At 42.7% G+C, this 15,700-nt stretch overlaps 1 protein-coding gene across 1 annotated transcript; it reads right to left on the bottom strand.

Annotated features, from left to right (window-relative positions):
* Positions 1-7,337: 7,337 nt before the first annotated feature.
* On the bottom strand, positions 7,338-14,262 carry abhd11 (abhydrolase domain containing 11). Its single transcript, XM_068010236.1, is given in 7 exon segments — positions 7,338-10,154; positions 11,124-11,305; positions 12,185-12,355; positions 13,037-13,210; positions 13,410-13,520; positions 13,522-13,546; positions 14,128-14,262. Coding segments are annotated over 7 exon segments (900 nt in total). The 5' UTR covers positions 14,226-14,262; the 3' UTR covers positions 7,338-10,015.
* Between the last annotated feature and the right edge of the window lie 1,438 nt (positions 14,263-15,700).

Below are 15,700 nucleotides of genomic sequence, written 5' to 3'. Positions count from 1 at the left end.
GGCAAGAAATGCCAGCCTCGCCAGTGATGCCCACATCCCAAGAATGAGTAGTAAAATAAAATTGTGTGCAGTTATCCTTTAACAAACTTGATTAATCCTAATTATGCAAAATCTTTATGTCAGTTACTTTAGTGGTCACTCTTTAGTGGGCTACGCAATGAAATTTGTTGAAATTTTTTGAAAACTAGTTGTTTGTATCTGTTAGAAAAAGCTGCTTGTGTTTGCACAGCACTGACTAATCACAAAGACCAATTGCATTTGCCCTATGGCAGATCTTGTATATGGTCATTTCTAGTTATTAAATGTTCTGACTTCACATGTATCGCACATTGGACAAGTCCCAGAGGTTTTCTTTTGTGGATTTGACACCAAGACTAATTGACAAAACATTGGCTACATCCTGCAGCCTGTTTTTAATTAAGTAATTTTTGCACTGAAAATATTTGATTCAAATTATTGGATTATTCAATGTAAATAAAACATCAAAATGGAAGTTGAGTGCTTTTTAAAATTGAATTAATTATTTAAATTAATGACTTTGAGTACATGCTGTTCCTCCCTCCTACATTTTCACTGGGTTGTAGTCAAGCATCACCTCATCACCTTGCACTTCACTTCATTATTTCTCAAGCATTCCAGATCTTTAACTTCCTCAGGCTTTTAAAAGATAAGCTTGTTGTCCTCTAATCCTGATTTATCTAGACCTCCCTCCTGCTTTTCGCAAATGTGATGGTATCCTCTACTCCAGGCCCTGGTTCTTCACCTAGTTTTCCATATTTTTTTAAAAATTGAAGCATGAGTATAATAACCTACATTTTTTTGTGTGAGCTGGATTCAAGCTAGTTGAGGAAACTGACTTCCATCAATGTCAGGCAAATGAATTGGAGCTCAACCTTGCCTGGAGATAAATACAGGAATTCTAAATTGGAATGGCCCTTCTTTATTTGACCTTGACCTCTGTTTAAGGTTACATCATGGGTGTGTAGACATGATTTGTTTGACAAGCTCATAATTACCAGCTGTCACTCTTGCTGAACGGCAGCATTCTTAAAGCATTTTCAATTTCCATCCCCTGCCACCGCCCCTATAAGATTTGCTTCCACAATTAATATTTGGCTTGCCATCATTCTGTACACATGCAAAACTGCCAGTTCTACATTCAATATTTGGATGGAAGCCCATGAAGATCTCACTGCTCTGACTTGCTCAAAAACAAGTCTTAATAGAAATGTTGCCTCCATCATGTTGCACTGCACCAACTGCGGTTGAGGGCAGATCAAGATGCTCCCCTTTTCCATTCTCAAGTGGCGTAATGTCATTTTTTGCTAGGACGCTCACTTCCATCATCCTGATTTCATTTCTATCTGTACCAACCTCTTGAAAGACTCTTCAAACTCACCTGACATAACACATCCTCCCATCATAATGTTTTTCATTTTTGCAGAAAAATTACCCAGGATCAGAAACTTGCAACTGGATATAAGACAACTATACCCCATGTTTCTGATACTACACCCTAACTTTCTATTTACTTTATTCAACTATTCAATGGCAAAAAAAATTTGCATTCGTTTTATAACCGATTAAAGTTAGTTGTGTACAGTATCTCCTTTTGTACATGAATATTGCCACTTCTGTGAACATTGCATGCATGGCTAAACTTAACATTTGATTGCAATTTATTAACATAGGCTGGCGTTTTATGGAGTGTTTAGGGTGTTGTGTGCAATATTTTGATTACAGGCTAGCTAGGGTATAGCTTAATTATAAACCATGTGATTATTTTGTTAATTGTGTTTTTATTATCTCAGTCTTGGCTCAATGATACCAATCTTGCCTCGGAATCGGAAGGTTGTGGGTTCAAGCCCCACTGAGCACAGTCTCAACTGAAGTTTCAGCTGCAGTAGTGAGGGAGTTCTGCACTGGCAGGTGCCGTCTTTTAGAGATTTGTTTGGACCAAGACCTTGTCTGCTATCTCAAGTAGAGATAAAAGAGCCCATGGTTTAATTTGAAGACAGATAGTGTTTTTCTGGTATAAAAACAAAATCCTGTAAATACTCAGCAGGTCTAGTAGCATCTGTGGAGAGAGAAGCAAAGTTGACATTTCAGGTTTGTGATCTTTCATCAGCACTTTGTTTTTATTTCAGGGCGGCACAGTGGCGCAGTGGTTAGCACCGCAGCCTCACAGCTCCAGGGACCTGGGTTCGATTCTGGGTACTGCCTGTGCGGAGTTTGCAAGTTCTCCCTTTGACCCCGTGGGTTTTCGCCGGGTGCTGTGGTTTCCTCCCACAGCCAAAGACTTGCAGGTTGATTGGTAAAGTGGCCATTGTAAATTGCCCCTAGTGTAGGTAGGTGGTAGGGAATATGGGATTACTGTAGGGTTAGTATAAAATGGGTGGTTGTTTGTCAGCACAGACTCGGTGGGCCTAAGGGCCTGTTTCAGTGCTGTATCTCTAAATAAAGCTGGAAAACTAGAAACTGTAGCCACACAGCTATCCTGACATCCGGTCCCACTTAACAGCCACCTCTATTGGTACCAGCAGCAGAAAATGTAGCCTAATCATTGAACAAGCACTAAACTGCTCAAAGGTAATCCTTGCAAAAAAATAGAGAACAAGGTATTTAAGACAATAATATAAAAGCAAAATACTGCGGATGCTGGAAATCTGAAATAAAAACAAGAAATGCTGGAACCACTCAGCAGGTCTGGCAGCATCTGTGGAAAGAGAAGCAGAGTTAACGTTTCGGGTCAGTGAAGGTATTTAAGACACTGACTTGAATAAATGGATTTCTCAAAGTCATACTGATAATCATCCTGTTCACATTAGTGCCATCAGTCAATCAGTCTTTATATTATAGCATAGTCTACAATGGATTTTGCCTCACACTGGTGAACAGCCTACTTTAGTCACCCCTGGGGTAAAGAAGGAGATAATAAAAAGGATGTGAAGGCAGTCACCAGTTCTTCCCAAGAAACAAAAATAAATCACAGAATACAGATAATCAGAGGTCCTAAAGAAGTAAGCGGGCATGGTGCAAAACACTTCAACTATCAAGCAGCAGGTTAGGACCAGATCTGTCACCCATTAGATGTGAATTCAAGTTAATCCACAGATCATACTGAAATTTGTTCCCACATGTTCTGGATGTGTCAAGATTGCCCCTTATGGTTGAAATGAAAATCTTTTTCTGGAAATGTGACATTGTCATTTTGACATCCTGTACTAAGTTAGTATCCAGCAGTGAGACTGTGCATTACATACTGAGATGGGGGTTGGGGTGCATGGAAAAGGAGGAAGAGTAAAATGTAGATAAGTATTCTTCAAGGAGCTCAGGTGTCAAGAAGCCAGGTATGCTATATATGAGCAGTCAGCCATTATTAGAAAGTGGGCAAATTTTGTTGGAAAAGTCGTTACTTGTTAATTATACATAAACCTGTTTCTAGCTGGGATATTCTCCCTTCGAATCCCTAAGAAGCTCTCTAATTTGCCTTGGATTACATAGGGGAACCTCAGTCAGGTGCCCCAGTCATCATAGAACCACAGAATTGTTACAGCACAGAAGGAAACCATTTGGCTTGTTGTGTCTGTGCTTGCTCTCCAAAGGAGTAATTCACCTTGTGCCACTCCCCTGTCTTCTCCCTGTAGCCCTTCACATTCTTCCTTTTCAGACAACAATCCAATTCCCTCTTGAATGCCTCGATTGAACCTGCCTCCACCACACGCTCAGGCAGTTCATTCCAGATCCTAACCACTCGCTGCGTGAAAAAGTTTTTCCTCATGTCACCATTGCTTCTTGATCGCTATCCAGAACTTGTGCTGAAATGCATTTGTTTGGACATCAGGTGAGGATTGGACAAACTCAGTGATATTCACCAGGGTTAAATAGCATACTGACATATGGTATCCAGGGATTAAACCTCAGCAAAGAGAAAGTATCTTCAGGAGAAGTGAGGGGGAGAATAGCTATATTTATATGTAGCACACAGAGGTCCTTCATGCCCCAGTAGATAAAGGCATCATGTGTTGTGGCACAAGGCCTGAGACAAGGTTGTTGCAGAATTGATCCTTGTTATGTTATCTGCTCAGTCAGTTCAATGCTAAGGTAGCCTCAGCATCCCCACATGGGAAAGAAATCACCTAGGGTTCCTGCTTCTGACCCAGTGACTACAGGTGGAAATGTATGTTTAGAATCATTGGTGGACAACAGGATCAGGTTTAGCCATGGTGCCCTGACTGTAAAATTGCCTGCTGACTCTGTCTAGACTCACAGCAACACTGCCATCTTCACGTCAGGTATCAGAGGTTGTCTCCCACTTGTACCCCAACAAGAATCAGTTCCTTCAGTAGGCGAGCAGAGAAAATTGGAAGGGGGAGTAGATTGGATTTAAAGTCACAGACTGTAATTCAGTCTTCATACAATTCATGAGAATATAAACATCTCATCAAAGTTGTCAGAGTGCACAGACCGGCTTGGCTGGTATTTCCTTGTTCAAGCTGTGGAAAATCCCATCCCTGCCCTGGTGTTCTGTGCGCTGATTGATGTGAATAAATCTAGGAATTCATCTCAGTTCTGTGAGCATCAATTTAGTCAGGTTCCTCCCAATCAATAAGGAGCTTTGCTAAACACCTCAATCTTCTGGGTTACTGAACAAATGGCCCAGCATGAAGCAGCATTCAGCACATTGTGGAGGGGACCCTCTCTTTGTACTGCCATTAGTATCAGGGTTATAGAGATCAGTGAAGGGACAGATGCCCAGTTGATTACATTACTCACAGGTTGTGCTGAAGTTGCTTCATATCGTGATCAGCTGCTGTGGTGCTTGGTTTTCTTCAGGCCATCTGCTCTCCACACACAGCATTTCAGCGTAGCAGTCTCAGCCTTGGCTCCAAGAGCTGAATTCTCAACCATTATTCTCCAATACTTGTGCTCATAGTAATGAGTGCTAAAGGTAGCTCATTGAAAAAAAGCTTGTAATCCAATATTCCTATCTTACCTCCAACCTTCACACAGACGCATCTCTCCCATCAAAAATTTTTGAACCTAGTCTTCCTGTTTTAATAATAGTGAATAGTCATCACTCCACTTAACTTTCCACCAAAGCTGCAAATGTAACATCCTACACAAATGCCCCCCTCAGTGTGTTGAAATCAAACCTCACCAAACTGGTTCCTACTCTAATTCATTCTTCCCAAGACCTTAAATCTGTAGTACTCGTTCACTGCCTTCAGTCTTTCCTTCCACCTGGAATTGACAGTTTTCTTCAAACCTAATCTTGGTATTAACTAATCATTACTTCCTAATTTATCTCCAAGTTGATAAGGCAATGAATAGGGCAAACAGAGTACTTGGGTTAATTTCTAGAGGAATAGAATACAAAAGCAGCGAGGTAATGTTAAATGTATGCAGAACTTGGGTTTGACTGCACTCGATGTACTGGTCTCCATTAAGTCCCAACTCTGGTTGGAGGCATTTCTGGAAGTTTGATTGCTTTATGTTTGCAAATGTTATTGGATTTATCAATCCTATAAAAGTTGGCTGCTTTGTAGTTGTGCATTTTTGCTTGTGGTTTCACACCAACAGCTGTTATATGAGAATTGCAGTAGGCATCCCTGGTGCCCCGTCCCCAGTCTCTCTCCCTGACTGGGAAGGATGTACTTACCTTAGAGGGTGTGCGACAAAGATTCACTGCACTGGATCACAGGATTGTCCGACGAGGGGAGATTGAGTAGACAAGGCCTATGTTCTCCACAGTTTAGAAGAACTACAGGTGAATCGCATTGAAATATAAAATTCTTGAGGGTTTGACAGCTTAGATGCTGGATGTTTCCCTGGCTGGGGAGTCTAGAACTAGGGATCACAGTCTGAGAATAAGGGGCCGGCCATTTAGGACTGAGATAGGAGAAATTTCTTCAAAGGATTGTGAATCTTTGGAATTTTCTACTCAGAGGTCTGTGAATGCTCAGTCGTTGAACATATTGAAGACAGAATTCGTTAGATTTTTGTATACCAAGGGAAAGTGCAGGAAGGTAGAGTTGGGGGCAAATCAGCCATGGTCTTATTGAATGGTGGTGCCTTGAGGGACCGAATGACCTACTTCTGCTCCAACTTCATGTTCTCTTTCCTGACCCCTCCATGCCTAGTCTCCTTCTGAGATTCCCATACCCACTCTTTCGATGCCTCCATCCAGTTTCCTGCCTCCGCAACCTCCTCCAGCCCCTCTTACTGTCCCTTGACTCCTTCTACTGCATCTCTCCATACCCAGTCTCTATCCTCCAAACTCCTGCATCCCATTTTCCCCAACTCTTCCCTTTCTCCAACTCCCTCTCTTCTCCCAATGGCCCCCTTCCCCAGTCCCTCTCCCCCTCCATTCCATCTCCCTCCCTGTCAATACCCCCATCCTCAGATGCTCCCATCCCACTTCCCCCATCCCCACTCTCCACACAGAATTCAATCATCGCTATCTGTAATTCTCCTCAAAACCCTAAATCCAACCTGACCATATATTCATCCAGCTTTGTTGAAAAAAATATTACCTTTCACATTAACTGCTTTACTGCACAATTCTGCAACAGTGAAAAAATAGTGCCGTACTTGTGTGCTATAATCTGAAGGAGTTGACACTTCTTGTATAGTTTGCAATAGGATGCAGCTGGCTCCAGTTTGAACTGTAGGGCCTTCAATTTCTCTAATGCTGTCTCTATGATCAGGAACCAGCGGATGGGACACTGACAGTGTTCAAGAGCTTATTGAGGTAGCTGTTTAATGCAGGTCCGAGTAATCCATTTAGAATTGAGTATTAGTGTTTGAATCCTCCTTGTGACTGTGATTGTAATGAAATGACCCTATCGTACACATGATCTTGCTATGTGCACGTAAGTGGTACAATTTCTGCAAATGCACAAGTTCAGAATACCCAACATCATGTCACCTTAAAGCGGATGTAAACATTTAAGGTAAATAAATAATGCATTATTTATAATATATTCACAGCACCAGTTAGTCACAAAACACATTTCCGTTTACTAAGTGGATAGTTAAAATATTATCCCAATTGCATCAAAGAGCCATTATGGTAACATCCCATTTCTTCTGCTCCTGGCCACCATGCACCTCAGCACTGAGGGAATATAAAACCCAAAATTTAATTTTTCATCATCCTCTTCATGCTGGGAAAGAACATGATTGGCGTGGATGGAAACTTGAGGGAGAATTTCATGGATAAAAATATGGAATACTGCACTTTCCCTCCCCCATCCAGCAAATGACAGCAACACAATAGCTTAATAACTTGGCGTATTATAATCAGAGGCACGTGCTTATAGTGAATTACACAGTAAATTAAATTCCATTTATTTCATGGGATTCCAAGATTTTTATTGGTGCTTTGGGAAAGGTGTATTCTACAATTCCATCTGGTTTTCCATGAAAATCATAAACAGCCTTAGGCTTAATCCATTATCACCACCATTCTTAAGCAGGGCTACTACACAGGAAGTGAGAGTCCACAATTCCTATACACCGCATCAAAGTTTAAGGTTGGTTTAAGAGAAATGCTCATAGCTTAACCTGAGGCCTTAACCAAAAGCTCTCAGTTCCAAAACAATATCTTTCAGAATATTAGCTCGAGGCCCCATTCTTTAGTTGATTCGACAGATTAATTTTAAAATATATTTGTTTTTGGGATGTGGTCATCACTGTTAAGACAGTATTTATTGCCCATCCCTAGTTGCCCTGAGGGAATTAAGAAGCAATCACCTAGTGTGGAACGACAGTCACATAGAGGCCAAACCAGGTAAAGCTGGCAGGTTCCTATCACTAGTTGACATCAATGACTCAGTTGGGTTTTTGTGACAATTTGGCAGCTTTTATGGTCATTTTGTGGCAATACAAATAACCAAATTTAGTCAGTTTCCATGGTGTCATGACATGAACTCATAATCTTTGGTTGCTAGTTCAATACCATGAACACTAGGTAATCATACCCTATGATGGCCAATCTCAGTCTTTTGGTTTCACTCTACAGATCACCAATACAGACTATTCTACAGTCAATCCTTGATCTGAAGCACTGCTCTAATCCATACATCTTCAAAGACAGTGAAGCTCATGTTGACTGAATCAACTCAACCTGATGTGCTGTGCTATGGCAATGCTATGTGTGAATAAACTGCTGGGCATGTATTCCTTCCCTCAGCTGTTCCATGAGTACACACCACTTGCACCAATAATGGCAATTTATTACCAGTGCTGAACTCCTCATATTGGTATTTATCACGTAGTTATATTTAGTTATATTGGTATTAGACTCTCGATGGGGATGACGGCTGAGAATACTCAAGTGTTGTTGATATGGGGTTAAGTTTAGACTGATCCATTAATGATTGCAGTGTAACCCAGCTGTACCGAACTACCACCCCTCTCGACCTGCCACTGTCTCTAAAGTGTCAGAATACTTGTCTGACATCCAGGACTGAATGAGCAGAAATTTTCTCCAATTAAACATTGATAAGTCCGAAGCTGCTGTATTCAGTCCCTGATACGAAATCTGTCCCCTAGCCACCGACTCCATGCCTTGCCCTAGCAACTGTCTGGGGCTGAACCAGACTGTTTGCAACCTTGGTGTCATATTTGACCCCGAATTGAGCTTCTGACCACATGTCCACACCATTACTAAGACCACCTATTTCCACCTCCATAACTTTGTCCAACTGTGACCCTGCCTCAGCTCATCTTCTACTGAAACCCTCATCCATGTCTTAGTTTCCTCTAGACTTGACTATTCCAATGCATTCCTGGCCAGCCTCCCATGTTCTATCTGCCGTAAACTGGAGGTCATCCAAATCTCTGCTGCCCATGTCCTAACACACTGCCCCATTCATCCATCATCCCTATGCTCGCTCACTTACACTGGCTCCTGGTTGAGCAAAGCGATTTTAAAATTCTCATTCTGGTTTTCAAATCCCACCATGGCCTCATCCCTCCCTGCCTCTGTAACTTTCTCCAGCCGCACAACCCTACGGGATGTCTGTGCTCTTCTAATTCTGGCCTCTGGAGTATCCCCAATTTTAATTGTTAATTGGTAGCTGTGACTTCAGCTGCCAAGATGCTAAGCTCTGGAAGTCCTTTCCTAAATCTTTCCACCTCATTTTCCTCCTTTAAGTCACTTCTAAAAACCTATCTCTTTGACCAAGCTTTTGGTCATCTGACCTAATACCTCCTTATCTGGCTTTGCGTCAAATTTTGCTTTATAACACTCCAGTGAAGCGCCTTGGGACATTTGAGGTACTATATATTTATACATGCTACTATAGTAATTGCTGCAAATTTATTGAGAAATAATTTGTTAATTTCCAGGGAAATCTATGGTCAGTACATTAATGACAGAGCTTATACAGGTTAAAGCCCATGGGCTTTACTCCAGCCAATGATTGAATTTTGCAAATTATCTTTTAGCAAGCAAGAAAATGGAAACAGCAGTAGATGGCAGTGAATTGCAGCAGGCAAGGCTTTTCTCTGTCTGCATGACACTTCTGTCCAATACATCCCAGATTCAAACTCAACAGGGAATTCATTCGCGTAGCACTGCTACTCAACATACGGAGATTCCCCAGGGGCAGGCAGTGCAGCGGGCTGCTACCCCCGCTCCTCACGTGGTGTACTTCATCAATATCTAAGCTAGAAGTGGCGCTATGTGAACAAATTTCTCCCCCATTGTGTTTACAATACTAATGTAAAATCCCTTATGTCTAGACTCAGCTCTTACCAGCTTCCTGCATTCAGGAACCTTCTAAAATGTACACACACAACTTTAAGTTCAAACATATTACTTATAATTTGTAATTCAAGTATTGTATTGTCATTGAGTCATCAATCTGTGCTGAGTGAACTGATCTTAACTGTACAAAATGACTGCAAAACTTTGCCAAATACCACAGAAGCAGTTAGCAGAAATCTGAGAGTCTGAGTGGTGAACTTCTCTGCAGGGGGTTCTGATTTAGTCCACTGCCGACTGCTAACTGGTTCCCAAGAATACACAGATGGCATTTATAAAGTCATGTGGTTTCTCAGCATGGACCCAATGACCAGTTCCAGGAACATGTTGGATAACAGAATTGGGAAATAGCCGCTTGATCTCAGGGTAATCCTTGGAGCTTTGAAAAGAACACAAGAAAATTAATTAACAGAACAGCAAATGTCAGTAATGACAAAGCCTGCACTCCACATACCAGTTGAAGTACACTGCGGCCTCTACAATATTGCACAACACTAAGAATACAGACCATGGTGACTTAGCATCCTAACTGTTGCCCAACTGAGGTCAAACATAACTTGCTTCAGCCCCTATGAACTGGAGGGAAAAATTAAACTTTCTAAATTTGTGGCAGTTAGTGATGATAACTTGTAAAGTAGGCTAATATTAAGGGCAAATTTTGCATCATTTATTATTTTTAATATTATGAGGAAGTATCGGAAATAGGTTGAGCTCATTTCATGTAGAATAAACAAGTTTGTTGATTCACAATTGGCCTCACCTCACTAAGGACTTGGCAGTCTAGCTTCCAAAAAGCAAGGAGGGACACACATATAAGACAACTGTATCCAGTACATCCAAGCGGTCTTACTGTTACAGCCCCTGAGCCATGCTGTTACATAAATAGATATTAGGCATAAAAGCAGACTCTTGATTGTAAGAAATGCAGGTCTACTTATGGGAGATACTGTTGATGATGAGTACAAGAGAACATCTAGTTCAAACCCAAAATTTGTAGCACTGTCTAAGGTGACACATGATGAATGAAAAAGGGGATCTGCACTGGATACTCCTCAGGTACCTAAATGCTGAGTTTAAAGAAACCCAAAATGTATTGCATTCTATACTTCTTTTCTCCATTGTGAAGTCTATTGAGTGCTGTCCTATATTAACGTTGCTATGCAAAGGCTGTGTTATTATTCCAGGAGGCCCGATGCTCCTGCATTGAAGCATCACTTCCCAGAACACCCCAGTGAGGGTCAGTGTGTACAGAGTGTGCATCCTGGACTGAGTACACTCACATAATGAGGCTAAACCTTTTGATTAGCTGGGTCATGAGCAAATTCCGTTAAGTTATACAAGTTCTTACCTGATGTAAGAAGAACTTCCTCCACCCAGAAAGACAGTGGGGGCAGTGTACGGAATGTTGAATTTTGGGAAGGTCGTAATATAATCCATATGGTTTGCAACAGCCTCCAGGTTAACCCTCCAAACATATCGACCGCCACGTTTCACCAAATTAGTCAAGATGAACTGCCTGGTGCGGATATCCTGTAAATGAAAGGCGTTGACAGAGGGTATCACACCAGTGACACACCATTCATTACAGCACTGATGACACTGAAGGACCCCTGAGCAAAGTTTAAATTAAAAAAAAGAGGGCTGAATAATCACCACCCAAAGCTTAGTCTATGGCAGAGTTCAGGGGCGGCCTGGGCTAAGTCACCCACGATCAGTAACAAGTGTAGAGGATTTTCTTTCTTCCCCTGCTCTCCCGAAGGCTGGCATCCTACAATATCCCTCCCTCACAGTCATTCATCGTGCACAAGCCCAGACAGTACGCATAGGGCAGCCTACTCAACTATGCAGGACGTTTGCAGCAAAATTCACAAATTCTGTCAACAATCACTCTCTAGGCTCACATGCGAAGAATAGTTATTCAGCGTGGAATCTTATCCTGGCAATCATTGAGCAACAAGACAGGAGAGACAATTAGAGAGAAGAAAAGCGACATGCCAGACATGAGGGACATGGCAGTGGTAGAATAACCGAGCACAGGTCCAGGGGAGATTGCAGGGAGAAAATAATTCCACACAAGCTCAGGGAAGAAGCAATGAAAGAATAAATCACCCCAGGTCCAGGAAGGATACAGAGATGTAAGACTAACCCAAACTAACCAGACTATACGATGACTTGAGAATAATCTACTGCATGCCCAGGAGAGAAGACAGCTGTGTGTTAACGTGCACATTTTGACAAACAGAAAGAACTCAAAGTTAGTCTCAATGCTGAAAAAGTTAAACAGAGAACTGAACTCTCCGGAGGGTACAATGGCTACCTTGCTCAGCTTATGAAGCACCTTTCAGCTATTCCACCCTGTTCTGATTGTTCACTTTCAAAAACTATCACAGATATGATTGAGACCTTCACCTCAATGTATGGTTGGAGCTGTTGCTCAACTTGGTTTCGTGCAGCAGATCTCGACAAGTCATCATCCACGGTTACTGCCCTCATTGCAGTGATGTATTTTGGGAAAGGAATTTGCGAGATTGTCTGACTGGGAGTGACATCCACCACAACAAGCTTCTCTATCAGTTCTGGCTATGCAGAGACAACAGAGTATTATCACCGCCCCATGGCTGTTATGATAAAGAAGAGTGCATTTCAGGAATCAAGTTTATAATTCTTATCTCTAATGTTTTAACGGGCAAATGCACTGCCTGGCATGGTACTTAGCTAAACAGACCAAATGGTCCTAGCCTGAATTTCCAGTTTGTGCTGAGTTTGCTGATCTCAGCCAGAGCAACTATAGGGCTGGTAAAACTGGCATTATTGCCTTTGGGTTGGGGGAAGAAAAATCAGTGTTCCTGCTCCAGTTTGTTCATCAGTGATCTCTGCCATGAAAGTGCATGTGTAGATATCAAGTATGGATAGGAACAGGCTTGGCTGTAGTGCTACATAGACAAATAGCCCGTTAACACAGCTAAACACTTTGCTATCTTCATCTTTGACAGTTAGGAACTTCAACTGATCCTTCTCATTGCCCTCCCTAGTAAAGGAGCCATGTGCCCAACTGAAGCCTCCAAATGCTGACCCAGCTCAGATAAGCAAACTTGGCACACAACAGAGATCAAAACCTGATAACTTTTATATATGGCTTAGTGCTGCACTGGGCAGTGCCTTCAAGCACCAAGCCATTGGGGAAACATGCAATGCCATTATTAACCAAAGTGAATAGTAACAAGCTCATTTGATATCTTCTCTGCTGTCAATCAAACATACTCTTAGCAGTGCCGTTGTCATAGCAACCTTGCCACCCATGCTGTGCCCAATCAGAATACACTTTGGGAGCTGTAACGTGTCCAGCAAGTTCTGAAGATCCAAGCTCATTGCTTCATAGGTCATCACTGGACTGTGTCCACTACCACCATGGTTACGGTTATCCACTGTCACCACCTGGTTAGACAAGAGAATATGGTCGTAATTTGACTGTAAATAGACTGAATATCTGTCTTTACGCCTTTCACAAAGCACAGTGAACTACAACACTGGGATAGGCCCACACATTCACTGATTCTGCTGTATTCAGGTTTTTACTGCATAAAAGAGATTGGTATAAGTAGTGGAGTTTGGACACAATTCTCCCATAACTCACCATCCTGCCTGTCCGCTGAACCAATGCCTTGGCTATCGAATAAAAATTTGATTTGCTGCCGAAAAGTCCATGGAGGAAGACCAGGGGAGTCTCTGTGCTTCTACCATTCATTTACATCATAGGCCAGGTCCACGGGTCTAAAGGAAACAGAACAACTCGCCAATTAACTCACTGAAAAATCTGTAACAAAATCACCTTATCATAGATTCATTAACAGGAACCATAGAATGAAGCAGTAATGGTGCAGACATCAAAAGACTAGTACAGCAAGTTACAGGAAAATAAACCCCAGCTCTCAGACCCTCTAGATCCAGTGCACTGACTAACCCTCTGCTCTGACCCTCCAAATCAGCCCACTGACCAATCCCTGCAAACTGACCATCCAGATCCATCCCATTGACCAATCCCCTGCAGACCTACCCTCCGGATCCATCTCGGTGACCAATCCCCTGGTATCACAATTCAACCCCTCCACAGGTCAGTCCCCCGGTACAGTGCTGAACCTGCCTATCACTGTCAATGCCGGCCTGGTTCGAATCGGGTCTAAGCGTCGATTTGGCTGCAGATCCAGAGACTGGCCAGTCAAACAGCGTTAGATTGGGGCGCCGCCGGTGAAATCAGACAGAGCAGAGCGGCCTGGCCTCGGCGCTGGGGTCTAAACTATCCGATACTCCCGAAAGAGTTAAAGCCCTTTTAACCGGGCCCCAGCCTCACTCACTTCGCCGCTGACTCCCCACTCGCCCCTCTGATTGGGGCCGGGAGACGGGTCCCCAATGCCCCGGCCCAGCGGCAACTTCTCAACAACAGGCCGCACATGGCACAGCTGCTGCCGCGACCCGGCCGTCACCAGAGAAACTGGCGCAATTCTGATGATGTCACTGGGCCAGACAGCGCCTCCTGGCGGTGACATGAAGAATCTCCTCGCACCTAGGGTTGCAGTAATGGTGCAGACATCAAAACCCTCCAGGATTGCCCTGGATTAGAGACTAATCTCCCAGATGCTGCTGTGTGTTTTTAATTTGAACCGTTTTGTTTATTAGTTATCAAAATATTGGGCACGATGAGAAAGGTTTCTAATAGTCTGAGGAAGAGACTATTCGCTTTCTGATGGACCTGGATCAGGCGATCAATGATGGGAGGTTAGGGACACCTCTCGGACTATGTCCATGAACTGACCACCCGAACTCTCTTTCCCAATTTTTTTATAGTTTAATTGCAACAAAATATGCAATCTAAATACAATTATGATGTTCTTCAAGACCTTGAGACATGTTGTCACTTCCCAAATCCGTGCCTATCTCTCCCAGAACTCCAATCTGGTTTCTGTCCCTGCCACAATATCAAAATGTCTCTTATCAAAGTCACAACTGACATCCTATGTGACTGTGACAAAGGTATAAACTATCCTTCCTCATCCTTCTTGACCTGTCTGTAGCTTTTGAAGTAATTAATCACACCATCTAATGCCTCTCCACCATTGTCCAGCTTTGTGGGACTGCGCTCGCCTGGTTCCATTCTTATCCATCTAATCATGGCCAGAGAATAACCTGCATTGGCTTCTCTTCCTTCTCCCGTATCACTACCTCTGATGTTCCCCAGGATCTATTGTTGGACCCCCTGCCCCTCCTATTTCTCATCTACATGCTTCCCTTGGCGACATTATCCGAAAATACAATGTCAGTTTCCAAGTATATGCTGATGGCACCCAGCTCTATCTCATGACCACCTTGCTCAATCTCTCCAATGTCTCTACATTATCAGACTGTTTGTCCAACATCCAGTACTGGATGAGCATAATTTTCCTCCTATTAAATATTGGGAAGACTGAAACCATTGTCTTCAGTCCCCACTCCAAACTCTAAAATAAAAGCAAAATACTGCGGATGCTGGAAATCTGAAATAAAAACAAGAAATGCTGGAACCACTCAGCAGGTCTGGCAGCATCTGTGGAAAGAAAAAGCAGAGTTAACGTTTCGGGTCAGTGACCCTTCTTCCGAACTGACAAATATTAGAAAAGTCACAGGTTATAACCTGTGGATTTTCTAATATTTGTCAGTTCCGAAGAAGGGTCACTGACCCGAAACGTTCCTGTGACTTTTCTAATATTTGTCAGTTCCGAAGAAGGGTCACTGACCCAAAACGTTCCTGTGACTTTTCTAATATTTGTCAGTTCCGAAGAAGGGTCACTGACCCGAAACGTTAACTCTGCTTCTCCGTCCACAGATGCTGCCAGACCCACTCCAAACTCCATTCCCTAGACACCAATTCTATTCCTCTCCCTGACAACTGTC

This window comes from Heterodontus francisci, chromosome 30 (assembly GCF_036365525.1).
Source record: "Heterodontus francisci isolate sHetFra1 chromosome 30, sHetFra1.hap1, whole genome shotgun sequence".
Classification (NCBI taxonomy): domain Eukaryota; kingdom Metazoa; phylum Chordata; class Chondrichthyes; order Heterodontiformes; family Heterodontidae; genus Heterodontus; species Heterodontus francisci.
This window is presented reverse-complemented; position numbering and strand designations above follow the sequence as displayed.